Genomic DNA, 27827 nt, shown 5'->3' on the forward strand with positions numbered 1-27827 from the left:
GCCAGACTCACTAAGAAAAAAAGAGAGAACACTCAAAATCAGAAATGAAAGAGGAGAAATTACAATGGACACCAGAGAAATACAAAAGATTATAAAAGAATACTATGAAAAGCTATACACCAATAAACTTGCTAATATACAATAAATAGATAAATTCTCAGAATCATACAACATCTCAAAACTGAATCAAGAAGAAGCAGAGAATCTGACAAGTAAAGAGATTGAAATGGAAATCAAAAACCTCCCAAAAAATAAAAGTCCAGGACCAGATGGCTTCTTGGGTGAATTCTACCAAACATTCAAAGATTTAATTCCTATCCTTCTCAAATTATTCCAAAAACTTTAAGAGGATGGGACACTTCCTAACTCATTTTGTGAGGCCAAAATTACCCTGATACCAAAAGCAGACAAGGAAAATACAAAAAAGGAAAATTACAGGCCAATATCGCTGATGAACAGAGATGCAAAAATACTCAACAAAATATTAACAAATAAAATGCAACAATATATTAAAAGGATCACACACCACAATCAAGTGGGATTTATTCCAGGGACACAGGGATGGTTCAGCATCAACAGATCAATCAATGTGATACACTACATTATACAAAATGAGGAATAAAAATCATATAATCATTTCAATAGATGCAGAGAAAGCATTTGACAAGTTTATGATAAAAACTCTCAATAAAATGGGTATAGAAGGAAAGTACCTCAACATAATAAAGGCCATATATGACAAACCCACAGCCAGCATCATACGTAATGGTGAAAAACTGAAAGCCATTCCTCTGAGAATAGGAACAAGATAAGGGTGCCCACTATCCCCACTTTTATTTAACACAGTACTGGAAGTTTTAGCCAGAGCAATTAGGCAAGAAAAAGAAATAAAAGAGATCCAGATTGGAAAGGATGAAGTAAAACTCTCATTGTTTGTGAATGACATGATTTATATATATATATAAAACCCTAAAGAATCCACCAAAAACTATTAGAAGTAATCAAGAATACAGTCCCATTTACAATTGCTACAAAAAGAATAAAATACCTAAGAATAAATTTAACAAAATAGGTCAAAGACCTATACACTGAAAGCTATAAGACATTATTGAAAGAAATCAAGGAAGACATAAAGAAATGGAAATACATACCATGCTCATGGATTAGAAGAATAAACATAATTAAAATGTCCACATTACCTAAAGCAATCTACAGATTCAGTGCAATCCCAATCACAATTCCAATGACATTCTTCATAGAAATAGAACAAAGAATCCTAAAATTTATATGGAACAACAAAAGACCCCAAATATCCAAAGCAATCATGAGAAAAAAGAACATAGCTGGAGGCATCACAATCCCTGACTTCAAAATACACTACAAAGTTACAGTAATCAAAACACCACGGTACTGGCAGGAAAAAAAACACACAGATCAATGGAACAGAATTGAAAGCCCAGAAATAAAACCACACATCTATGGACAGCTAATCTTCAACAAAGGAGCCAAGAACATACAATGGAGAAAGGAAAGTCTCTTCAATAAATGGTGTTGGGAAAACTGGACAGCCACATGCAGAAGAATGACAGTAGACCATTATCTTACACCATACACAAAAATTAACTCAAAATGGATTAAATTTTTTTTTTTTGTGAGGAAGATCAGCCCTGAGCTAACATCCCTGTGAATCCTCCTCTTTTTGCTGAGGAAGACCCACTCTGAGCTAACATCTATTGCCAATTCTCCTTCTTTTATTTTTTTCCCAAAGCCCCAGTATATAGTTGTATGTCATAGTTGCACATTGTTCTAGTTGCCGTATGTGGGATGCAGCCTCAGCATGGCCAGAGAAGCAGTGCATCGGTGCGTGCCCGGGATCCGAACCTGGGCCGCCAGTAGTGGAGTGCGCGCACTTAACCACTAAGCCACGGGGCCGGCCCTGGATTAAAGTTTTGAATGTAAGACCTGAAACCATAAAACTCCTAGAAGAAAATATAGGCAGTACACTCTCTGACATTGGTCTTAGAAGGATATTTTTGAATACCATGTCTACTCAGGCAAAGGAAACAAAAGAAAAAATAAGTAAATGGGACTATATCAGACTAAAAAGCTTCTGCAAGGCAAAGGAACAAAATGAAAAGACAACCCACCATGGGAGAAAATATTTACAAACCATATGTCTGACAAGGGCTCAATTTCCAAAATATATAAAGTACTCATACAACTCAATAAGAAAAAACAAACAACCTAATCAAAAGTGGGCAGAAGACATCAACAGATAGTTTTCCAAAGAAGATATACAGATGTGTAACAGGCACATGAAAAGATGTTCAACATCACTATTAGGGAAATGCAAATCAAAACTACAGAGATATCATGTGACACCCATCAGAATGGCTATAATTAACAAGACAAGAAATAACAAATCTTGGAGCGGATGTGGAGAAAAGGGAACCCTCATACACTGCTGGTGGTAATGCAAACTGGTGCAGCCAATATGTAAAACAATCTGGAGATTTCTGAAAAAATTTAAAATAGGAATAACACAAGATCCAGCTATCCCACTATTGGATATTGAAACAAAGAACATGAAATCAACAATACAAAGAGATTGTAACAAAGAACATGGCACCCCTATGTTCATTGCAGCATTATTCACAATAGCCAAGAAGTGGAAGCAACCCAAATGCCCATCAACGGATGAATGGATACAGAAGGTGTGGTATATATATACGACGGAATACTATTCAGCCATAAAAATGACAAAATTTTGCCATTTGTAACAACATGGATGGATGTTGAGGGTAGTATCCTAAGTGAAATAAGCCAGACAGAGGAAGACAAACACCATATGACTTCACTTAACATGTGGAAGATAAGCACATGGATAAGGAGAACAGATTAGTTATTACCAGAGGGGAAGGGGTAGGGGGAAGGCAAAAGGGGTAAAGGGACACATATATATGGTGACACATGAAAACCATATTATTGGTGGTGAACACAATGCAGTCTATACAGAAGCTGAAATATGATAATGTACACCTGAAATTTACACAATGTTATAAGCCAATATGATCTCAAAAAAAAAAAAAAACTTCCAAGAAACATAAGTCAAGGAGTAGCTGGATACACTGGTGAATTCACCGAAACATTCAAAGAATATTTAATAACTATTCTTCTCGGGGCCGGCCCTGTGGCTTAGTGGTTAAATGTTCACTCTCCTCTACTGGTGGCCCAGGGTTCAGATCCCAGGCGCGCACCGACACACCGCTTCTCCGGCCATGCTGAGGCCACGTCCCACATATGGCAACTAGAAGGATGTGCAACTATGACATACAACTATCTACTGGGGATTTGGGGAGAAAAAAAGAGGAGGATTGGGAATAGATGTTAGCTCAGAGCTGGTCTTCCTCAGCAAAAAGAGGAGGATTAGCATGGATGTTAGCTCAGGATCCATGTTAGCATGGATCTTTCTCACAAAAAAAATACATAAATAAATAAAAAAAAATAACTATTCTTCTCAAACTCTTCCAGAATTTGAAGAGGAGGGAAAACTTTGAAATTCATTTTATGAGGCTAGTATTACCCTGATACCAAAACCAGATAAGGACACCACAAAAAAGGAAAATCACAGGCCAATATCATCGATGAACATAGATACAAAAACCATCAACAAAATATTAGCAAACCAAATTCAACAATACATTAAAAGGATCATACACCATGACTAAGTAGTATTTATTCCAGGGATGCAAGATTGGTTCAACATCCATAAATCAATCAACATAATACACCACATTAACAAAATGAAGAATAAAGGTCATATAATCATCTCAATAGATGCATAAAAAGTATTTGAGAAAATTCAATATCCCTTTATGATAAAAACTTTCAACAAAGTGGGTATAGAAGAAACATACCTAAACATACTAAAAGCCATGTATGACAGACCCACAGCTGACATCATACTCAGTGGTGAAAAGCTGAATGCTTTTCCTCTAAGATCAGAAACAAGACAAAGATGCCCACTCTCACCACTTTTATTCGACATAGTAGTGTAAGTCCTAGCCACAGTGATTAGGCAAGAAAAAGAAATAAAAAGCATCCAAATCAGAAGGGAAGAAGTGAAACTGTTACTATTTGCAGATGACATGATACTATACAGAGAAAACCCAAAAAACTCCACCAAAAAATTCTTAGAATAAATGAATTCAGTAATGTAGCAGGATACAAAATCAATATACAGAAATCTGTGACATTTCTATACACTAATAATGAATTATCAGAAAGAGAAACAAAGAAAAGAATTCTACTTACAATTGCATCAAAAAGAATAAAATACCTAGGAATAAATTTAACCAAGGAAGTGAAAGACCTGTACTCTGAAAACTATAAGATGCTGCAGAAAGAAATTGAAGAAGAACGATAAATGGAAAGATATTCCGTGCTCATGGATTGGAAGAATTAATATAGTTAAAATGTCCATATTAGTCAAAGCAATCCACAGATTCAATGCAATCCCTATCAAAATTACAATGGCATTTTTCACAGAACTAGAACAAATAATTCTCAAATTTATATGGAGCCATGAAATATCCCGAATAGCCAAAGTGATCTTGAGAAAAAAGAACAAAGCTTAAGGTAGCATGCTGCCTGATTTCAAACTATACTACAAAGCTATAGTAATCAAAACAGTATGGTATTGGCAAAAAAAAAAAAAAAAGACACACATGCAGATCAATGGAACAAAATTGAGAGCCGAGAATTAAACCCACACATATATGGACAATTAATGTACTACAAAGGAGCCAAGAACATACAATGGGGGAAATAAAAGTCTCTTCAATAAATGGTGTTGGGAAAACTGCACAGCCACATGCAAAAGAATGAAACTAGACCACTATCTTATACCATACACAAAACTTAACTCAAAATGGAGTAAGGACTCGAATATAAGACCTGAAACAATAAAATTCCTAGGAGAAAACCTAAGTGGTAAGCTCTTTGACATTGATCTTAGCAATATCTTTGTGGGCTCTGATTCTAAAGGCAAGGAAAACAAAATCAAAAATTAACAGATGGGACTGTATCAAATTAAAAAGCTTCTGACAGTGAAGGAAACCATCATCAAAATGAAAATGCAACCTTCTAAATGAGAGAAGTTATTTGCAAAACATATATCCAATGAGAAGTTAATATCCAATATATATTAAGAACTCATACAACTCAACAACAAAAAAATAAATAACCTGATTAAAAAATGGGCAAAGGACCTGAATAGATATTTTTCAAAAGAAGACATACAGATGGCCAAAAGGCATGTGAAAAGATGTTCAACATCATGAATTATTAGTGAAATGCAAATCAAAAGCAGAATAAGATATCACTGCATGCCTGTCAGAATGGCTATTACCAAAAAGATAAGACATAAGTGTTGGAGAGGATATGGAGAAAAGAGAACCCTCATACACTGTTGGTGGGAGTGTAAATTGGTGCAGCCACTATGAAAAACAGTATGGACATTCCTCAAAAAGTTAGAACTACCATATGGTCCAGTTATTCCACTTCTGGGTATTTATTTGAATACAAAAACACTAATTTGAAAAGGTATATGCACCTCTATGTTCATTGCAGCATTATTTACAATAGCCGAAGTATGGAAGCAGTCTAAGTGTCGATGGATGAATCGATGGATGGATGGATAAAGAAGGGGTGTGTGTGTGTGTGTGTGTGTGTGTGTGTATGTGTATATGTATATATATATATAATGGAATACTACTCGGCCATAAAAAAGAATGCAATCTTGCCATTTGCAACAACATGGATGAACCTTGAGGGTATTACGCTAAGTGAAATAAGTCAGAAGGAAAAAGACAAATACTGTGTGATTTCACTCTTATGTGGATCTCAGAAAAGCAAAACAAATGAACAAACAAAATCAACTCATAGATACAGAACAGATTGGTGATTACCAGAGCAGAAGGAGGTTGGGGGGTGGGCGAAATGTGTAAGGAGATCAATTGAATGGTGATGGATGGTAACTAGACTTGTGGTGGTGATCACTTTGTAGTGTATACAGATGAAGAATTATAATATTGTACACCTGAAACATGTTATATACCAATTTCACCTCAATAAAAAAAAAAAAAAAAACTTTTGCCCTTTGAGTGAATGCCACATGGTTAAATGTTGTACTTAACCTGAAAACTTCTTTGGGGAATGTCCTACGCAGTCAGTAACATAGTACTGAGTTGAGAGTTTGAGCTCAGTCAAGCTGAATGGACTGATTGCTTCATTGCATTTACATATATCAACAGATAGCATCTGTAGAGTGTTACAGGACATATGTCAAGATGAGAGACCATGAAATTTGTGGAAGCAAGTGCAATTCAAGACCCAGCTGAGACATTCATATCTTGTGATATTTAGAGTACATCACTTGCCCTAAAACTTAGAAACTCCATGTCTTCATCTTTCAAAGTTGTGCTATATTAAATGTGATGCTGTTTTTAAATTACAGGGTGCTTAGAACACAAGAGGTGCTCAATAAATGGGGGCAATGGACCTAAGTTTGGATGTGTGGAACTAGTTTATGTATAAGGGAAAACACGGGCATTAAGGGGTCATGATCTAAACACTTGGTGATGTAACTCTCCCAAGAGGTGCCCCAGGTCTGCTGGAGGTGTGGCAGAATTGAAGGCAGGTAGATGAACTGGACGACTTTTCAAAGTTCATTTCAACTCTTTTTCTAGGGATCATTCAATTTGTCAGGAGACTAGCTCTCTCAGAGGCTACTGAGCAAATAATTTCTTGCGGTTCCCCTGCCCATAAAGCCCAAGATTAAACAGCTCCAATCCAATGGACATAAAAATACAATGCAAGAGCTACAGTAAAGCAATACCAAAGGAAAATGAATAGGCAAGGTCAACAAAAGAAGAAATAGAGCACAAGGAAATCAAACACTTTAATAGGCCCATTTTGCAAAGCATAAAGCAAAACCAGTCGATGACAGAAGTTTATTTTCATAAAGCATTCAACTCACTTCCAAACGCTTAATGTAAGGAATAGCCCAGCACTGAGAACGACAAAGAAGACATTATTTACCAGAAAGTCTCGAACTGTTATTATCATTTGTTCAGAATGGAAGTCCACCTGTCTCTGACCACTGGAAGCAAGTCTCTGAGCCTGGTTTTTCTGGATGTCTCCACAAAAGTAAGCAAGTTCATGTAGGTGATCATTTCAGGCAAAGCGTAGGTTTAATCAGCAAGTTTGTAAAAGTGCGGGATGAGGGCTCATTAAAGCTCTCACCCAACTCATCTTAAAGGCACTGCAGTCTCCCAGTGGGAGGACTAACACTGGCTTCTCTGCCCTGTCCGCCCTGTGCTCTGCAGTCTCTTCTCAACCCCATACCTTGCTTTTCACTAAAGGCAGGTTTGTCTGCCACCCAGCAGCATCATTAGAATTTCTGCTGCACCACATCAGCCTCACCTTGCAGGAGCAGACAGAACACCTGTCTTCTTTCAGGGTCCACACCTGCCCATTGTGCTTCAGTTCTCCTTCATGGGGGCAGTCACCAGAGCAGGAGGGCCCCGAGGGACACAGGCAGTCGAAGCCCCCTGCCAGGTTGATGCAGGCAGAATCATTCCAACAGGTATGAGTTCTTAAGGCACATTCATCAATGTCTGCAATAAAAAAGCACAAAGCTTTAGAATCTAGCCAAGATTATTATTAGAAAATAATAATCATTTACAATAGCACTAATTAACATTACTGAACATTTACCTTGTGCCAGGTACTGTGCCAAGCTGTTCACATGCATTATCTCATTCACTCTGCAAGGCAGTTCTGGGGAGGAGGATGTGTTCTTATCTCTGTTTTGCAAATAATGGAGCAGAGGCTCATAGAAGTTAAGTAACAAGCCCTCCGTCATATAGCTAACAAGTGGCAGGTCTGAGACTCAAACCCACAGCTGTCGGACTCCACTTATTAAATTATCCAGGAGCAGGTCTGAAGTGGTTTTAGGATATTCTCAAGACTATACCATCCAGAAGCCATAAACACTGGTAACTCATTAACACTGTGGATACACCCTGTGGAGATCTGGGACTTTTAGAAAGGTGTGAGTAGACTAGCCACTGAGTAGGAACAAGTGAGTAATCAGGGCAACCCCGAGCCAATTAGACTGTCCCCAGATCCTGGGGCCAAGGGTGAAAGAAGAGGGAATAATTCTCGGTAGGTGCCTTGCCTAATCAAAGCCTCACCACCCTAATGGGCAGCAGCATTTTTGCCAACACAAGAAAACACCTCGGAGCTACAGTATGGGTATGGCATGGATGATGATGAAAGACACACATATATTTTGCTGTTTTTCATTGACAGCCAAGTATGGAAGGAAAACATAAATCCAGTCAGCCCTCTCTGACATTCAAAGCTTGAGTGACCTTAAAAACATCTCAAACACATAGCTGTCTGGGCCTGGTTTGAGCCCTTTCCCAGTGGGCAATCTGTTACCTCACAAGGCAACCAATTCCATCATTGAAAAACGCTTTTAGAAATGTCTTCCTTAAATTGAAATGAAATGTAGTATCCAGTAACATCTACTTTTTGCTAGTAGTTCTCAGACCACTCAAGAAAAGTCTACTTGATTTTTCTTATTTATGACAATCTTTAGGCTATTTGAAGACACTGGTCATTTGTCTATCAGAGTCTTCTACTCCAGCGATTAACGTATTGCCATACCCTTCAAATATCCTTCAGGTGACAACATTGATTCTAATAAATTTTTACCAAAAGTCTGCTATGCACAAGGTTCTTTGCACACTGGTGCTATAAATGTTGACAATGACATGTAAGACACCGTCCTCATAAAGATGATAAGGAAGAACACAGGAGTATATAAACTATTGGTAGGCTTGACTCCTATAGTAAGTTAGAATAAGATAGTGTAAATTAACTTATTCTACATTCTAAATTTCTTGTTAAATATGTATAAGGTTATAGGCATTTGGTTAAGGACTGTGAAACTAAATTAAAAAAAGGGGCCGGCCTCATGGCTTAGCGGTTGAATGCACATGCTCTGCTACTGGCGGCCCGGGGTTCAGATCCTGGACACGCCCTGGCGCACTGATTGTCTGGCCATGCTGAGGAGGCGTCCCACATACAGCAACTAGAAGGATGTGCAACTATGTCATACAACTGTCTACTGGGGCTTTGGGGAAAAAAGAAGGGGAGGAGGATTGGTGATAGATGTTAGCTCAGGGCCAGTCTTTCTCAGCAAGAAAAGAGGAGGATTGGCATGGATGTTAGCTCAGGGCTGATCTTCCTCACAAAAAAAACCCCAAAAAAACAAAAAAAAACAACATAATTGTTAGTGGCATTTTCCCCTAAAGTGCCCAAAGGCATAATATCAATTTTACTGCTACTACTTATTTATATATATTGTTTCAAAGTTGTTCAAAGCTCTTTTTGATAAGTTATGCTATATAATTGCAAGACAGAAATAGTTATTCTCATTTTCCTAAAGAAGAAACTAAGGTACGGAGATGTTAAGCGATCAAGAAACTAGTACACGTTAGATGACAGATGGTGTCCTGGGCCTTCTGACAGATGCACTAGACTTTTTTCCACCAAACTGTGCCAATTCAAGTCTAAAGTCATCTTTCAGCATACCAGATTGTTCTGTGGTCTTATCAGCTTTCAACTATTTACCCTCTAGACACTGCAACTTATTGTCAAGAATAAGATATTATATAGATCCTCTTTAGTATTTTTAGTTGAAATTCTGAGATTGATACAATTACTTAAAGTGGGCTAGAATTTTGAAACTACTGTCACTTAAAAATAATGTTTTCCCTTACTCACTGCATGCACTGTATTGGTATAAAACTTGGGTTCACAGCAGCAGTACAAAGTAGAAGATGTTAAGGAATTCCAACAACATTTCTAGAAACTAATTCATTCCAAGATTTACTTTTTGTCTTTGCCCCACCTGTTGTAGCCTCAATCAAGACATTTAGTTAATGAATAATGATTCCTCCTGTGAAAACTGTGGAAATGATCCCAAAATATGAAGCCTAGATTCCAAGTCAACTACAATCGGACTTCACTATAGCTCCTCACCGTTCCTGGTCATGCTCATATCATTCTCAATGCATCTGACATATGGTGCTCTTGCCTAGAAACCTCTCTCATTTCCCCAGTCCTCTTCCTCTACTCTAAATCTTCCCGACTAAAAGCAGCATTGAATGTGGGAGTCAGGTGACCCGTGTTTGAAACCAAGCTCTTCCATTTAATTGAGTGCTTACTACGTACCGGTCATTTTATACATCACACTGTATGTTCTTGGTCACATTATTTAGCCTCTCTGACCCTCATTTATCTCGTGTATAAAACCAAACCCACCTAATCTATGTCTTTTGAAAATAAAAATGTAAGTAATATAATGACTCAATAAATATGTTTCTTGATTTAATGAATGCGAATATTTAAGACAAAGTTCAAGCCCTACCTCCTCAGTTAAGCGTCTCCCAATATAACGCCAATTCATAGTAATCATTCACATCCCCTGCACTCCCACTGCAATGCCAGTTGGTCGTAGGTGGCTTAGTATTCAGGCAGATACTACCTTGGAACAATACTAAAGGGATACATTTGTATTATTCTCACTCCCCAGTTTTGGCTGAAAGTAACAATTAAAATATTCAGTCTTACTCTTCTCTCATCATGTTTATAATCTAGTTTGTATGTCTAGGAGATATAGATAGTCAATTGACAGAGAGACAGATGCTCATCACATATGTAATCATAAAAAATAAAAATCAGATTTTGTCAAACTGGAGTAGCTTAGATTTTCATACTTATCACCAGGACTATTGCATTAGCCTCCTATTTGGTCTCCTGACTGCAGGCACTTCTCACTTTAATCCAGTGATTTTCAATTGTGGGCACAATAGAAACATTCGGGGAGCCTTTAAAACATACTGGTGCCCAGGCTCACCATCACTAGAGATTAAAGTAGGGTCCAGACATCTGGGCTCTGTTCAGCCAGATGAGAAACACTGCTCTAAACACATTCCACAGGGGAGTGGTCTTCTGTAAAGCGAATCTATCCATGTCACTCCTCTGCTTACCACCTCTCAAGGGTTCTCTGATGCTTGTAATAAAAAGTTCAAACTCCTAGCATATCAGGTAAACCTCAGCCTAACACTTCAATTCTTCCCTTCTGTCTCTTCCCCTTTCTGTTCAAAAGCAATGAGTGATACACAAACAGACCGTGCTGTTTCCTCTCTCTGTGCCTTGGAACACGCCTTTTATCATTATGGGAGTATTCTCCCCTTCTCCATCTATACTTTTTCTTAGCTTTTGGAATGAGGTGGAGTATAAATTAATTAATTGATAAATTAAGCACTTCCCTTCCTGTGCTATCTTCACTCCCATGCATTCTTCAAAATCAAGATCAAGCATCACCATGCTTCATTCTGCAAGACAGTCACTGTTGACGTTTCGCTTTCTCTCTACCTTATACACATGCTATCCTTGCATTCATCTCGCAGAAGTTCCAAATTTCATATACCCACCTCTATAGACAGATAGCAAGCTCACGGAGGGCAGAGACTAAATGTTTTCCTTTTTCTCTTCTCAGTGCCAAGTACAACAGAATACACCGTGGATGTTCAATGTATTTACTTAATTTAGCTTACTTATCCAGGAAATTTACAGACTGATACTATTATAGAAACTACTTTACCAAAATTTGGTCTCTGGGGTGTTCAATAAGCATAAGGCATAACCACGACCCTCCCCTTCAGGGAACACATTTTATTTTTGAGTTTTAGTATGGGAAAGCCCTTGGTCTGGTTCAAAGTATAATAAATACAGCAAAATAGTAACCACACTGAAATAGGAAGGCAATCTTCCCTCCTCTCTCTCCACCTTAGTTTCCTGTCAAATGCTTGAGGTCACAGGCAGAGGAAGACTCATTAAGAAATCACTCAGAAAGTGTCTGGAAGAGTAATTTCAACAGATCCATAACCAGTAGCTAAAAAAAAGATCTTTAATTTATGATCTCCTCTAAGATAATCTCTGAATTGGCAATTAATGCCCAACTATAATAAGCTTTTTTAACATTTGGTTATTTTGCATTTACAAAGTTACAAACATCCTGGCAGTGTTTTCCTCTCATAAATTAAGAAACCTGAGCATAAAGATGAGCATACCTAGTGTGCACAATAAAAACAGGGTGCAAAACCTGGATTTACTTTTGCCAGAATGAAAGGATTTCACAGTTGAATATAGGACCATATTGCCTACAGAGTTCCATGTAATTGCCTTACTTATGACACAGAAATCTAATTCTGCTTCCATGCAATTTAACAGATTTATGGAAAGCCAGATGTTAGCAATTATGGAAACCGACATTATTCATATTCTTGGTAATACAGACCTGTTTGCTCTGCACAAAGCCAACTTAATCTATTATACATATCCCAAGGCATCCAAAGGGAAGAGGCACCCTATTTACATATTGCAACTGTTGTTCTCTGCTGAGCAAACACAAAGACATTCACCCACGATACTTACCCAAATCATCAGATAGGCCTCCCACGACAGAGGCAGTGAAATAAAAATCAGGCAAAATATTCCATACTCAAATCTATAATCATTAAAGTGTACTTGTTTTTTCTTATTGTGAGTAATGGTTCTCTGATTTCCTTGTGTTTCTCATTGTAAATTCATTACTTAAATGCTCCATGCTCAGATGAGAATTTTTTCAATAAAATTCCATGGCTAAGCTTACATTAGAACTAATTTTCTTGCATTGACATTTTCACAATTTCTGAAAGCTGTTATTATTGCACTCAATTTTACTTTAAAAAATTGTCTGGTTGTGCCTAGTCAGTCTGCTTTGTTCTTTAATTTGAGGTTCTTAGGTTACTTGGCATGTAAGAAAATACAATTCAGAGATGTTTATATCAGCTTCAATCAAACCAATCCAAACCTAGCCTGAAACAATTTTCCTACCCTTCAAAAAAAAGGCTCTGCAGAAGTTTTAATAGCATAGCAACTGTAATGGTACCTGCCTTAGGAGCTGAAACTTCTACAAGTTGATTTGAGAGATCAAGGGAAATATTTTTTGTCCCAGTGGGCTGGTAGCAGTTAGGTCAAAGGAGTGAACTTCATTACCCCATATTCCTCTTTCTTGAGTAACTTGCACAACACATCTAGTCTTACTTTCAAAATCAAAACAGGTGATGTGTCAGAAAACCAAATTTAACCTGGGGTTTGAATATCCAGCTGCGTGTGTTCTGACTTGGAAATCATTACCAGACATTAGTAGCTTGGAAATGAGAACAGAGCTTGGGGGTTTATTAATGATAGACAAGATAGAGCACAGATGCCTCCCCCATAGCTAGGACAGTATTGCTTCGTTCACAGTGGCAGAGAAAAAATTACAGGGAAAAACATACACACAGCACATCAGCAAAATAAGTGAAAGAAACACGTAGAGCAATCTGAGGTCTGATGTGGCTTGCCAAATGCAAGGCTAATGAAATATTAAGCTGCATAGTAAGTTTCAGGTCCGGAACGAGAGGCGATCACATCTCTCACACAACAGAAGAAATCCACCAATGTAGTGAGGGGCTCAAATTCACCGTACTTGAATGAAACATGAGGGGTTCAGCCTGAAAATGTAAAGTCTGCAAGAAGAGATGAGTGAGCCATAGCTCTGTCTAAGATGCTATTATGTGTCTCTGATGAAGAAGTTCCAATGTCCCTCCAATGTTACCTCTTCAGTCTTTGTTCCAGCTTCCAACCTTTCTCTAGACAGGAAAAAACTCTTTGCTATTGTGCTTCTTTTATTGCTCAGTGTGTACTTTTGTTACTCTTCAATGAGTCTTCTTTTTTTTTAACTGAAGAGACTGTCTTGAAACAAAGGAAAAAGAAAACAAGCCCTTGTTTGGGCTCACTCTTTCCTTATCTACTCTCTAGATCCAGGTCTTATTTCCCGGTGTCTACAACTGGCAGCTGCCTCCATTTACCCAACTTCATCCTCTCCTAAATGTTTGTAAGCTTCCATGTGACCCTCTCTTCAAGCCTAAATCCTGAAGGTTCTCATGACCATTAGTTTGCAAAATCATCGCCCTTTACTTAACAAATAGTGTAATAAAATTGTTCTTGATTATTTCAGTCTAAGAACTCTCTTCTTGAAGTTGTGGGATGTAATATTACCCTGTTCATCCTCTTACCTCTTCATTTATCCAGTCACTAATAATCATCAATCAATTAACTAATTACACATGTATTGATTGAGCATCTACTCTGTCCTAGACATAGTGCTGGGGCTGGGAATAAAATGGGTGAAGAATACAGACATGGTCCTATAACTATAGATCTTACAGACTCCTCCCACTTTTTAAGTTGGTAACATTACCTACAGTTCCATCTCTAGTCTTTGGTTCTCTTTCTCCTCAGTGGAAGCAGAATAACATAACATTTAAAACCTTAAGCTCTGGAACCCAGCAGCTGCAGGTGCCAGTTAATGAGACCTGCTGTCCCAGTTTGCCGGAGACCAAGGGGGTCTGTGAGATGGGGGACTTTCAGTGCTTAAGCCAGGAAAGTTCCAGGCAAATGGGGACAAGTGCATCAACTGTATGTCAGTTACATCCCTGCACCTTATTGTTTGTAAGACTCTGGAAAATTTACCTGACATCTCTGAGCATTGATCCCATCATTCAAAAAATGTGGATAAAAAATACCCCCTGGGATAATCTAGTAATGTGAGTAAGCACACAATACAGTGCTGATCATGTAGTAATTGCTCAGAAATGATCGGCTGCTGTTACTGTGGTTCTTGTTCATATTGTCTCTACAATTTTTCTTTCACAGAGTTCATCCCATCACATGAGTTCCACCGTCCTGTCTCTTCAGCATATACTCAAATCCGTACCACCAGCCCTGAGCTCTTATTATGTGGCCAGCCCACACCTCCGTCTCTTTACTGAGGATTTCCACTCAAATTCTGAATTCTCACACAAATTCTCACGGCTTTGATCAGTACTTTGGCCAGCCAAACTCAGAGATGCTAACACTCCAAGCTCTCTCTGAGCCCTAATCAGTAATTCTGGTATTGATATTAAGTGACTAATGTTGAAAGAATACACAGTTTTCTGACACTCCGTGAACTTGCCTGGGACAACGACTACATTTTATGTACAGGCTGTACGAATTTAGGTGTTTTACTGCTGATGGAGAAAACAGCTCCTTCTAGGTAGGAAAACAAGAGTAGAACGAAAGCCGAGCAGCCTTCTGAATCAACCATGTTGGTTTACTTTCCACCAGGGACAAATCATGCTTCTTCAACTAGTTATTCAATCTGCTTAACATCAATACAATTCTGACCAGTAGAGAGAATAAATAAAAAACAATAAATATTGAAATATTTGCAATCCAAAGAGACTTTTCCTGCACAGAGAGGCTGTAGTATTGATGCCAATGACCGTAGATTCATGTTTTTATTTATCTGCTTACAGGTATAAGCTGCATCTGCTTCACAGAGAAGTAAAACAGATACGTTTTTACTAATCATAAATGCCCAACACTAGGCCACACACACTCTATTGTGTAGTCATTGTACTGTTTACTCTCTTTAGCAAAATTTCACCCACAACTGAAAAGCATTACCCTCCCGCCCTTTGATTTTGTTACCTACGTCTCCTTATGTTACCTTGGATGCTTGGTTGTGAACATACTTCTCTCTCTTCCTTATTCATTCATAAGTAATATTCTGGTTTTATTTGTGTCTGTGTCTCCCACAGCACCTTTTACAGTGTCTTTCACCTACTAAGATATGCATAAATGTGTTAAATTTGAATCCAGTTGAGCTGTGATTAAAAAAAGAACCCTTGTCATTTGGGGGCATCAGTTTTCGCTTTGGTAAAATGTAAGAGTTGTATCAAATGTTTTCTAAGATCTTGTCCATTTCCAACTTTATATGATTACTTTTCACCTTTGTAGGACTGAGCTGGTAATTCCAGTGTTAAAACATGAGTGGTGACAGATGGAAAACAGGATAGAGGTGAACGGAAGAACCCAGCTTCAGAATAACAAGGATTTTTTATTTTATTTTATATTGTTAAACTTTATTTATTTATTTTTCCCCCCAAAGCCCCAGTGGATAGTTGTATGTCATAGTTGCACATCCTTCTAGTTGCTGTATGTGGGACTCGGCCTCAGCATGGCCGGAGAAGTAGTGCATCGGTGCACACCTGGGATCCGAACCCAGGCCGCCAACAGCGAAGCGCGCACACTTAACTGCTAAGCCACAGGGCCAGCCCAAGAATAACAAGGATTTTTTAGAATTAAACAGTGTTCTTGGACATTCAATATTTATTGAAATATCTCTAGTCCCTCTTAACGAGATTTGCAAGCAGGTGCCAAAGAGCATGGTTTTCCTGTCTGCACTGAAGTCTTAGCAATGTAATCCTCGCTGACAAATATGCATGGAGAATCCAGCCAGGGTGCACCCCAAAACTAACTCTCTATTTTGACAAATCATTCTCTTAGGCAAGTTGTCAGATGAGAAATAATTTCTCCCATCTTCTATGCCATGGAAAGGTCTTAGGCATAGAGAGGTTACAAAGTAATTTCATTTACTACCAGAAACATCTGGCAACTTACATAGAAATCAGAGGTCAAAAAAACATTGTCAGTGGTACAACTCTGAAACCAGGTCTCAAGATAAATAACAAGATGGTCAGATACAGGAGCCAAGAATTCGAAGACTTTCCATGCCTATTATTGATTGTCTCCTTGCACCACTCTGTTTATTGTGGTCCCTAACATCTAGAAGTGGTCAAAGCTCTTCCAGAAGCTGTCCCCTAGAAGCAGAGTTAGGACGTTGATCCAGGACAACAATTTGGATGACCACACCAAGAAGGGCAGTGTCTACGGAGAGAACTAACAGGCCATAAATTAAATCTTAATGTGATCTCATGGTGTCTTTTCTTGGACAATTTCATCTCTCTGTATCTTCTTCCTCTCTTCATATTTCTTTTCCTAGTCAACTGATTTGGTAAAAATAGATTTGGGGCTGCCTCCTATTTTGAAGGGATAGTCTCTAGAAAGATCTAGAAGATTTTTGGTGGAATCATGGGAAAATGAAGCAGAGAGTAGGAGACATGGGCCCACTCTCCTTTAGATTTTGGGACGCAAGTTCTATGTATTTTGAATTTGTCTGTGTTTTTTACCCTAAGGAGGTAAAACCATAAGGGCCAAAACTAAATTGGTTTCCAAGGAAAAGCAAAGGGGGCCACTGACAAAGATTCTCTCCTTGAGCAAACTCTAGTCAGGTTCCTCTGAGCCCTCCTCTAGACTAGACCTCAACCTTGGCCTATAAACACTGCAGACTCTCAGAACAAATCATTTTGTCCACCCTACCCCTCCACATTAAGAAATTTGAACAAACACTAGCATAGTTTCTAGCAGCTCAAAGCTGCATCCCTAAGATAATGACTCCAGCCCCTTAAGTTCCTGCCTAGGAAAGCTCAAGGCTGCCAAAAGAATTTTCTGTTTGTTCCAGGCAACACCTGAAGATAGGACCTCTGTCTCCCAGTCTCTGTGGGTGAATAGGAGCCCAACTTCAATAAGAGCCAGTTATTAACAAACCCAGACAGGATTCACATGCACCAATGCCCCACTCCTGCTGCTTGTAAATGTCCACTTCTCTGACTCTACTCAAGCCTTCACTGTTCCTCCTCTCCCCTCCTCCCTCATTCTCCTTTTAAAAAGCCCTGTGACCTCTGCACAAATCAAAGTTGAGTTCAATCCACGCTGGACCCTCTTCCCTATTGCAATAGTTTATTATTGATTAAAATCTGTCCTTACCACTTGAACTAGTGTCAGGCTTTGTTTATATTTGACACCACTCATGCTGCTAGAGTATAGACAAAAGAAACTTTTGCACTTCATCGGTAGTCCAGCTCAGCTTCTCAGAGTAAGTAGCAATTAGTGGCCAATGTTCTTATTAGTAATAGAAATAATTGCTCTGAGTCCATTTATTAATTCATTTGATATTTACTGAGCAGGTATGATATGCCAGGCACTCGTCTAGGCATTGGGAATACTACAGCAAATAAAATAGACCAAATTCCTGCTCCTGGGAAAATTAAATTTTAATAGGCAGAGGCAAACAACAGATACAGTCATGCATCACTTAATGATAGGGATATGTTCTGAGAAATGCATTGTTAGGTGATTTTGTCATTGTGTGAACATCACAGGGAGTACAAATCTAGATGGTACAGCCTACCACATACCTAGGCTATATGGTACTAATCTATGGACCACTGTCACACACGCGGTCCGTCGTTGCCTGAAACGTTATGCGGCACATGACTGTAATTCCGTCCATGTATCTTCCTCAGGAACCTGCAGATGCTTTGGTGCCCTGGCCATCCCCAAGACTTTTATTGAGTCATGATTAACAGATCCTTATGAAATAGAGATTTGTCTTGTTATTATGTATAATAATGATAATTTACAATACTCTTATATACTGTACTCTTCAGAGTTTTCAAAATCCAGCTAATGGCCTCACTTTTTTAAAAAGAAAGGCATTCCAAGCAAGAGAAAGGAGTAAAGTTGCACAGGTGCAGGAAATCACACTGACACGTCTGATAGAGGGTTTGAAATTTTGTCAGAAATGCCACTATATTTCTATACTTATATTTTATATTAAAATATCTGCTGCTTAAAAAGTATCAAAGTGTTTCCACAACAAAATAAATATTTCAAAAACATTCAGAGACACTGATATTAGGAAACAGGATTCACAACTTTCAACTCCTTAGCTTAGAACACAAGACTCTTTATAATCTGGTCTCCACCTGCAGGGCTCCTTTCTTGTCATTGCTCACCCCCACACACTCACATATGTCAGGGACTTCACAATGGAAATTGCACCAACTCTTGGACTCAATTACCTCTCTTTCACAACTCTGTCTCCAATCAGACTGCTATTCCTGCCTGGAATACTTACCTTAATATGTATTTTGCCTGGAAAAAAATCCTTCTCATCCTAGAGACCCAGTGAAAATGTCATATTTTCTGTGAAAGTTTCTGATATACCATCTCCACATGCGCCAACCCCAAGAGGAGTTGGTCACTTTTTCCTTAGAGTCTACCAATTTTATTTATTTATGTATCTAGCTGTTCCACAACTCAACCTCCCTCAAGCCCTGCCCACCTCTTCTGTCCCCATTCCAGACTAGATGGACATTTCTCTCTGTGTGCCTAAGACTTATTAGCACCTGGACTAGCATAGACCAGAGCCCCTCCATAAATGCGTGCTGAACAACTGAATGGTGACTTTATGCTGACAGTGCTTTATTTGGTCTGAGTACAACAGTTTAAAATTCCCTGCTCATCAACCCAGAGGTAAATGTTTCACAGCAGCAGACTAAAACAAGTCAGTATTCATTTCAAAGAAGTTGTACATGCCGATCTCTGAGTTGCTGCATAGACATGATCTTTGGCTCTAAGACATTCAAGCCAGAAGTTTCTCTAATGAAACAATTGGTCACATTGTGCTTAAAAAGGCAGGAAGCTGACAACTACATGGAATTCAATACTAAGGAGTGCTCAGAACCTGAGAAAAGGAATGCCAGTGAATCTCCCCTGAGACCAAATTGTAGATCCCCGGGTGGAAAACACTGAGAAGTTAGATCAGAGTGATGACTGGAAACACCGAGGCTGGATCCTGGTATTTCAACAGTGGTTTTTACGTAGTTGGAGTCAGCATCCTTCTGAGAGCCCAGTGAAAACTATAGTTCCACTTCCTCCAAAAGATGCACATACACACACACATAAACTCATGGACCCCTCTGAAGGCTTTCAATGAAACCCCCAAGGAAGTGGTTTTCAAATATGAGTGGACGTCAACTAAAGGTGCCCATTAAAAAACAAATCACTGGGCCAATAGATCCCAGATTTGCTGATTCAGGAGGTCTGGGTGGAGTAGAGAATTTTCATCTCCAACAACATCACAGGTGATGCTTAGACAGCTTGTCTAAGGAGCATACCTCTAGAACCGCTGCCCTAAGCTACATGGAACGGAGTTCACAAGAAGTAATGTTAGGAAATGAGTTTTCAGAATACCCCACTCATTCTGTTGTCACCCAGTTGGGACTGCCAACTATTCAGGAATAAAGCCAAAAAAAAGTCATCTAAAACTCATAAAGAAGATTTTGCATGGTGTAAGCTTCAAGATCCCATGTAGGAAAAAATCAAAGTGCCCCTATTGTTACTTGATCTTTCCAAAAATGCCAAGTTCACAGTGAGAAGGAGAACTTAAAGAAAACCATAACTGCCCTGCAAAGCCCCCTTTAGGGAAAATATCAGTCTCTTCTGGTGTATCACCCAACTGTTGCTCTTCTCACCCCAGCGAGTGCCCTTTCCATGCTTCCAATAAAGCCTTCCTCACAGCTCCCGTCCCTACTTGCCTCCTCTTCTCAGAACTCCCACTGGGCCTATTCACACAGTACAAGATAGTCATCGAGTGCCTCTGGAAACCCGCCTCACTCCTCTTTATATCCCAGAGTCTAGGTAAGTAACTGGCTTCTAATTACTGCTTTTGAGTTGCTGTGGCCCCTAATGTGAGACATCACATTACGAAGTCTTTATTTACCACCTCGGAAAGGAGAGCAACCTCCTAGATATCATTAAAACATTAAAGGTTAGGCTAGCAATGTGAAAAGGAGACAAAATGTCCATTCAAAGGAGAAATACGTTTGTTGAAAACCTAAGGACTGGAACCACTTAACTTAGGGACAAACCAGCTGTACCCCAATAAGCCTTTAGAAGATCATTCAATATAGGACAGTAGAGTGATTTACATTTTTAATGATCACACTAAAAAGGTAATAGACAAAAGTCATATTCCTTACAACAAAATTAAACAATAGTATGAAAAATTGCTGGTGTTTAAAGGATAAGTAGTGTACTCAATAAATTTTTGTTGCAGAACTGGAAAAAACCCACTTCTGAGCAGCTCATTATTCAATGACACTGAATAAATAAAGTTTTCTAGAAATCCCCAGAATGAGGTATATGCATTCTTGAGTGTTCAGTTACTGTATTCTGCAGAGTGCCAAATCCACAAGATGCCTGGGAGGAAAAAGGGTTTTAAAGCTACACAAATTCAGGACACTAACAATGCATCATAAAGGCCTTGAAAAGTCCTGCAGTTAATAAGCCAGTTTAATTCTGTTAATTTTGAATTTCCCAACTATATTTGCTAATAGGACCTTTGTTGAAAAATACCCCAGCATTAATGTCCTAGATCCAGACTTTGATAAATCTCTGTCAGAGTCATTGCCCCCATGGGGTTTTAACTACTGATGCCAACTGCAGGGAAAAGAAAAAGCTTCAATTAGTCAAAATCACTTTGTTGTCGCTCTCTTTATGCAGGGCAAAAACCAGACTCCAGTCAAAAATATAGGGCCTATAAAGCAGAGCTGTGCTTCTGAGTTGAGAGAGGCGGGAAGAGGAGCCAGCAAACCGCTCAGGCCTCAGTGCTGAGCAGAGTGCGACCCGGCTTGCTCACCTGCACTGCCGTAGCTCTTCAGGTAGCCTGTCTTTCTGACTCATGAGCTTTTGATCTCCATGGCTGCGACTGGACATCATGTAGCAATATTAGAAGTTCCCACAGCCTTGAGGTCACCTCTCAGCAGGGGAACACGATGTACTCAGGCGACCTCTTAGATGGACATCGTCCTAGATATCTCTCTTGTTCAGATATATGATGACCCCCAGCATATACTGGCATGGAATAAAACCTTAATTCCTTCTGCACACACTTTTAAAATAAACTAGATTAAGAAATCATGGACTTTACACCAGGGCTGTGTCTACAAGCACACAATGAAGTAAAAAATGGGAATTATCTGAATAATCATCACTATTCATACCTTAATTTAATCCTTTCATAAGTTATCTCCAATTAATAAACTGACTGAAAGAACTGGGGGAGTAGAATGAACATGGGCTCTTTCACACACGCCATGCTACTTGGTCTCTTTCCCCTCACTTGCTCCCTATCTCACAAGGGGTTTTTGAAGGTTAAAGGGCACATAGTGGACATTTAATAAATGCAAATTTGGCTATTACATTATCATTTGTACAGCAAGACTTTAGTAGGCAATAAAGAAACCAATATCCTTGTTGCTTACTATTTCAAAAATACTAAACATGCACACAGTTCTTAGGATGTTGGTTAACACTTCTGAAAGAAGAAATCTACCAGTGAATAGCAGCATGACCATGAACAATATATTGAACATCTTTGTGCCTCAGTTTCTCTGTCCATTAAGCATAGATTATAACAATTCCTACCTGATGGAGTTATTTTGGGGATAAATGAGTTAGGAAATGTAAAGCTTTTAGAAGACTGCCCAGAACATGAAGTAATCAATTAATCTTAGCTATCATTAATATTTATTCTTATCCTATCCTATACCTAAACCCTCCCATCCTTCGAGTCTAATCGTCCCCATGCAGGCTGCAATGGCTCTTCTTTGATTCACTCTGATCGCTCTCCTCCATAATTACCTACATATTTTATACTGTTGACCACAAAATTTTACAGTTAATTATAACCTGTATCAGATGCTATTGGTTTTTTCACTTATGTTGATTTTTGTCTCCAACTTGATGTTTTAAAGTTCCTAAGGGATGAATTCTCTGCATCTTCCATATTACCTAGCTTAGTGTTAAGGCCACAGCAGCCTTACTTTTATGGACATAATACATATAACAACATCATCATGCTTATGAAGGTTTTTTCTTTTTTTAACAGCTTTCTAATTTTCCTCCTCTTCATTTTTGCCCACGTGATATTCACCTAGACTGGAACTGGGGTCTCCTGTCTTCCCTGTCTATGCAGTGCTTCAAAGCATGGGGCCTGCTCCATAGCTGATCACAGCTTCCAACAGGGAGGCTTTGAAACAACAGAGAAATTGTCACTGAAAAGACACTAACCAGGGCCAGGGGTGGCTTACAGAATAGACCCTATAGTTAGTTTGAGGTCTTGTTAGAATAATTCCCCCAAATGTCTGGTTTGAGTTCCAAAGTTCAAGTGGAGAATAGCACATAGGCCATTGTGTCAGCCCAGACTGGCTGAGGGTGACCAACAAACCTGGACTTCATGCCTGAGTTTAGTGCAGTGAACTCAATTCTGACCTCATTTTGTGAAGTGTTTATCACTGAAAAGGTACAATTTGCCTTTCCTGAGAAGTCATAGAATATGTCCAATTTATCCTATATGCTGAACATCTCCAGGCTTATGTGTGAATGGCTGGACTTGAAAGGGAGCAGGAAGCTTCCAGACGGTCTGATGGGATCCATCTCTCACCTGATTTAACATCTGCAACTGTGTGTTAATGTCCACTGTAAGGCCCTTTCTGAGTGAGGGACCCAGAATATCACCTCTATTAGATGTTGGAAAATGTTCTTAACCTGTGTCCTGACTATAGGACATACAGTTTCCATATCCATTCCACACTCAGGTGGTGTCTGTCCCTGGTCTCTCTGTCCACTTGAACATATTAATGATATGTGGCAGTTTTGGGCTCTGCAACTGAGGCCTTCTGAGTGCCCAAACCACATTCCCATATACTCCACATCGATTCTAGTTAGAGCATAAAGCTATTCAAACAGCTCCATGGCCAGGTGGTATCTGCCTTTGCGAAAGTTCTTCAATAATAGAGAATTTATTACTTGGCTGAAAACCAAATCTAAATTTCTTTGGCAACAAACATCAATTTTAAGTCAATGAGACTTCACTAAATATTATCAAGGAAGATTGGGGGTGCTGCTTAACTGAAAATATTTTATGTATGGGTGGGTCTTATTGCTTGGCAAAGAAAGAAAATCTGACTGTCTCAAGATTGGTGCGTATGCCTCTGTCTCCTAGACTTTCTTAGTTTGAAATACGCTGGTCCACAAAGATGCCTTCACACCCTGGCATGTCTTTTCTCCGGAATAGAGGAAAAGCACATTCAAGCCTTTGTTTTTTTTTATGCAACTTCCTTTCAGCTTAGAACAATTTGTATAACTCCTGTTTCCCTCTTTGCTCTGGTTACCAGGATATTCATAAGTATCTTTGTTAACTCTCATGGTTAAGATATTTTCGCTATTTTTAAAATATTTTTATTTTAACAACACTATTGAATGTGTGTTCTTTGTATATACTAAACTAATTGCTCTGAATAGGCAGGGGATAAATAAATGAATGAAAAAATAAATATAATTAGTTAAAAATCTACCACCATTTCCATACTCTTTATTCCCTGGCACTTCCTTTCCTTTTTCGACACTGGATTCACGTTGCCAACAGCACAGAGAAAGTAATGACCCCAGTGGATAGCCAGGTGATATCCTTGTCAAGGCTAAGAGGCTATCAGATTAACTGTCAAGAATCTGCCACCTTGACATCCTGCCCCTGGTCTAGCAGGATGGCCTCAAAAACACAGCCCTGAGTCCAGCAGCTGAAATAATTCACAATGCTTTTGGTTCAGACAGAAGAGTGCACTTTCCACGTGGGTCTCACTCATTTTCTCTCACTCTCTCTTTGCCTTGTCTCATTGACCTCCAGCTGCTCTGCTAAACGTCTCCTCTACTGTGGGCTCATCACTGGTCTCCTCCCTTCCAGAAAGCACTACAGGGTTAACATACTAAAAGCAGAAGCTTTGGGATCAAACACACTTGGATTAAGGCCTCTGTGTGGAATTTACCAGCTGTGGAATTTGAGACAAGCTATCTTAATCGTTGGGAACTTATTTCCCTTCCCTCTTATGCGAGTTGTGAGAACTAAACTAGATGCTGCATGAAGCTCCCCGGCCCAGTGACCGGCACATGGTGTAGGTGTTCACTTCATGATAATGGCTAACACTTACTGAGCACTTAAAACACAAGTGCTGAATGCTCTTTTCCTATGTCATTTAATTCTCACAATTACTCCACAGCAACTTATGAGGCTGGCACTCTTGTAAACCGGTCAGAGCAGCGGCTGGCACAAAGTAAGCTCTCGGGAAGTGTTAGCTCTTATTAGTACTGCTGCTGCAGTCGGCGTTTGACAGGTGAGGGATTTGAGGTGAAGGGAGGTTAAATGTTGACTATTACGATCTATTACTTGCCAGGATATTTGCATACAAGAACACTTATATTACAAAAAATTCCACCAGCAAGTCTTATTTTAATCATTGTATGCTAAGGAAACCGAAGCTTAGAGGGGTTAAGGATTTGAATCCAGGCCTCTATGTACTTAAAACTTGCCTCTCCACTCTATCACACTGTCACCCACTAAGGCTTCATAACTCCCCAGCCCTCAGTGAGGTTTGTTGTAGGGAGCATCTCCAGGTTCTAGCCCTTTCTGTCTCCACTCCTGTGAGAACTGGGTAGCTCCGTGGCACAGGGCAGTGACAGCAGAACAGCAGAACCCAAATCATTCTTAGGCCATTTCAATCAGTGCTGACACAGCAACCAGTTAAAACTGAAATCTCCTTCTGAGAGTTTCCAGAGGAACCTTTCCTGGTGGTTTTATGTTGCTCTGTGTGTTGATGACAGTTGCTGCAGCTGCTCTAACACGAAAATCCTCACTGGGCCATTTACAGTGACCAGGGAGCAGGCTCCAGAGCCTGGGAACATGCTTTACCCAACCAGGGCCCGTGCAGGAGGTAATCATGGGGCCGAGAGGCGCCACGTCCCCTAAGAACAGACAGATGCCATCTTTGGATGTGCCTTGATCAACAAAATGGGTTTTATTGGGATTTGAACATTTTGTTTGATAAGAAAAAATAATGCATGATCAATACAATTTAATTCAACATAAATCTGTAAAAGACCTCAACCATACCGGAGGCTATAAAGAACTGATGAAGAAGATAAGCCCGATCTGGTAAATGAAAGAGGTTCCACAATAGGTGCAAATAATGGCTGTGGGGACACATAAGAGGGAGGCATTTTTTTTTTTAATTAGAGAAAATCTATAGTGGCTCTCTATGTTAGCTGAATATTCTTTCTAATCACTTGGAGACTTTTTTTTTTAAAAAAATTACCTCATCTAAGTCCCTCAACAGATCAACTGACTCAGAATTTCCAGGCAGTGATGTCCAATCATAGATATTTTTAAAAAGTTACTCAAGTGACTGTACTGTGAAACAGGTTTGAGAATCACTGGTTTCGGGAGCAGGACTTCTTCAGGACTTTGATGAGTGGAAATGGGGAGATAGGGAAGGTCAGGGAAAAGCATGCAAGCAAAGGAGGAGGGCAAAGAGAGTGCAGGGTTTGCGAAGAGCTGAAGAAGGATCTGAGCAGGTTTGAGGATCCACACGGAGTATGAGAGGGGGCAGAGGAAAAGGAAGTCTCATATGCAGGGGCAAGATCATGGAGACAGGTTAACATCTGAGGGTGTTTGAATCTTATTTTCAAAACATGTAAAATCCTGCTCTTTATGCACACCTTTGTTTACTGTATATCGGTCTCATTTCTAAATGACCCAGATAAGTATGCCGAGATAAAAAAAAGCAACTGCTCACAACTTCTCTGTTAAAACTGAGAATCATTGACTCCCACCACTGCGTCCAGACCCAGGGTGTGCTGCACCTATGGTAACGACGGGTCACCGCCTTCATCTTCTGCAAATACGACCTGGCTAATTTTTGTGCATCCATCTCTCCTGGCATTATAAAGATACAAGAGCAAATGAGAGGGCGAGAGAGAGGCTCTGATAAACTCAAGAACCTTGATTCTGTCTGCCTCCATAATAATAATACCTAGGACTAGTCATTTCTTCAAGCATATGATCTACTTTAGAAAGAGGCAATTCTTAAACCTTTTTGCTCGTGAAATAGTATACTGTGCATGGGTGCTGTTCTTTATGATGCCAATGACATCCGATGCTCACAGTAACTGATGAAGTCGACAGAGCCGGTGTTATTATCCCCATCTAACAAAAAATGGCGCGGAGTGACATAAGACTTCTCCTAAAAGCCTACACCTGCCACACTTTAGAATCTAACACATGCCATTTCTGACCTTGTCTGGGATAAAAAGCATAGCTGAGTACATGTTGCAAAACTACTCTTTAAAAAAAATTTTTTTTAATTTCCTTAGATGCTGCTATTTCTTTTAAAGGTAAGCATTAGTAGCTGATGTTATTTAGGGCTCATTCTGATATGCTAATTTTCAGTGCCGTTAAGATATGTTATTATGATTCTGAACATTTCAGGCCATAAATCCCTCAAGAACAGAGATCTTATCTGGTTTATACCCATCTTCCCAGAAGGCTTAACACAGAGCTGGTATGATAGTTGTTCTCAATAAATATTTCTTTTTGTCTAAAATAAAAGACTCACATGATTTTGTGATGTTTAACATCTTATGTTATGCACCACACTGGTTGTGCTCTATACAACTAGTTATGTCAAACCAAATAGAAAATAAATCTGACCTGATATGGTTTTGATTGTCTATTCCTCCAATTATTTGACGTAGATGCATTGAATGCCTACTCTGCGCCTACACTGTTCTCGGGGATGGAGGTACAGTGCAGAAACACAGACAAGGTCTCTGCTCTCAAAGAGTTTGCACACTTGTGGCAAGAGACAAGGACACACATGCGTATTCACAGTGAATCCGAGAATAAAAGATGCTATAAAAGATATAAAAGAGTGATGTAATGAAGTGACCAGGGAAGGACTACTTCAGATAAAATGGTCAGGGAGGGTCTCCTCAAAAAAGTGGCATTTGAGCTGAGAATTAAATGAAAAAGAAGA

At 39.3% G+C, this 27827-nt stretch overlaps 1 protein-coding gene across 3 annotated transcripts in view; it reads right to left on the bottom strand.

Annotated features, from left to right (window-relative positions):
• NELL1 (neural EGFL like 1) overlaps positions 1 to 27827 on the bottom strand; it is a 746684-nt gene that overhangs the window by 19328 nt on the left and 699529 nt on the right. For all 3 annotated transcript variants that reach the window (XM_004418527.3, XM_087433086.1, XM_004418526.3), the window contains one exon: positions 7486 to 7679. In XM_004418527.3, the coding sequence (XP_004418584.1) occupies positions 7486 to 7679 (194 nt within the window). The remainder of the gene's footprint in view (positions 1 to 7485; positions 7680 to 27827) is intronic.

This window comes from Ceratotherium simum, chromosome 7 (assembly GCF_057802395.1).
Source record: "Ceratotherium simum simum isolate JZ-2026a chromosome 7, ASM5780239v1, whole genome shotgun sequence".
In the NCBI taxonomy this organism is placed as follows: Eukaryota; Metazoa; Chordata; class Mammalia; order Perissodactyla; family Rhinocerotidae; genus Ceratotherium; species Ceratotherium simum.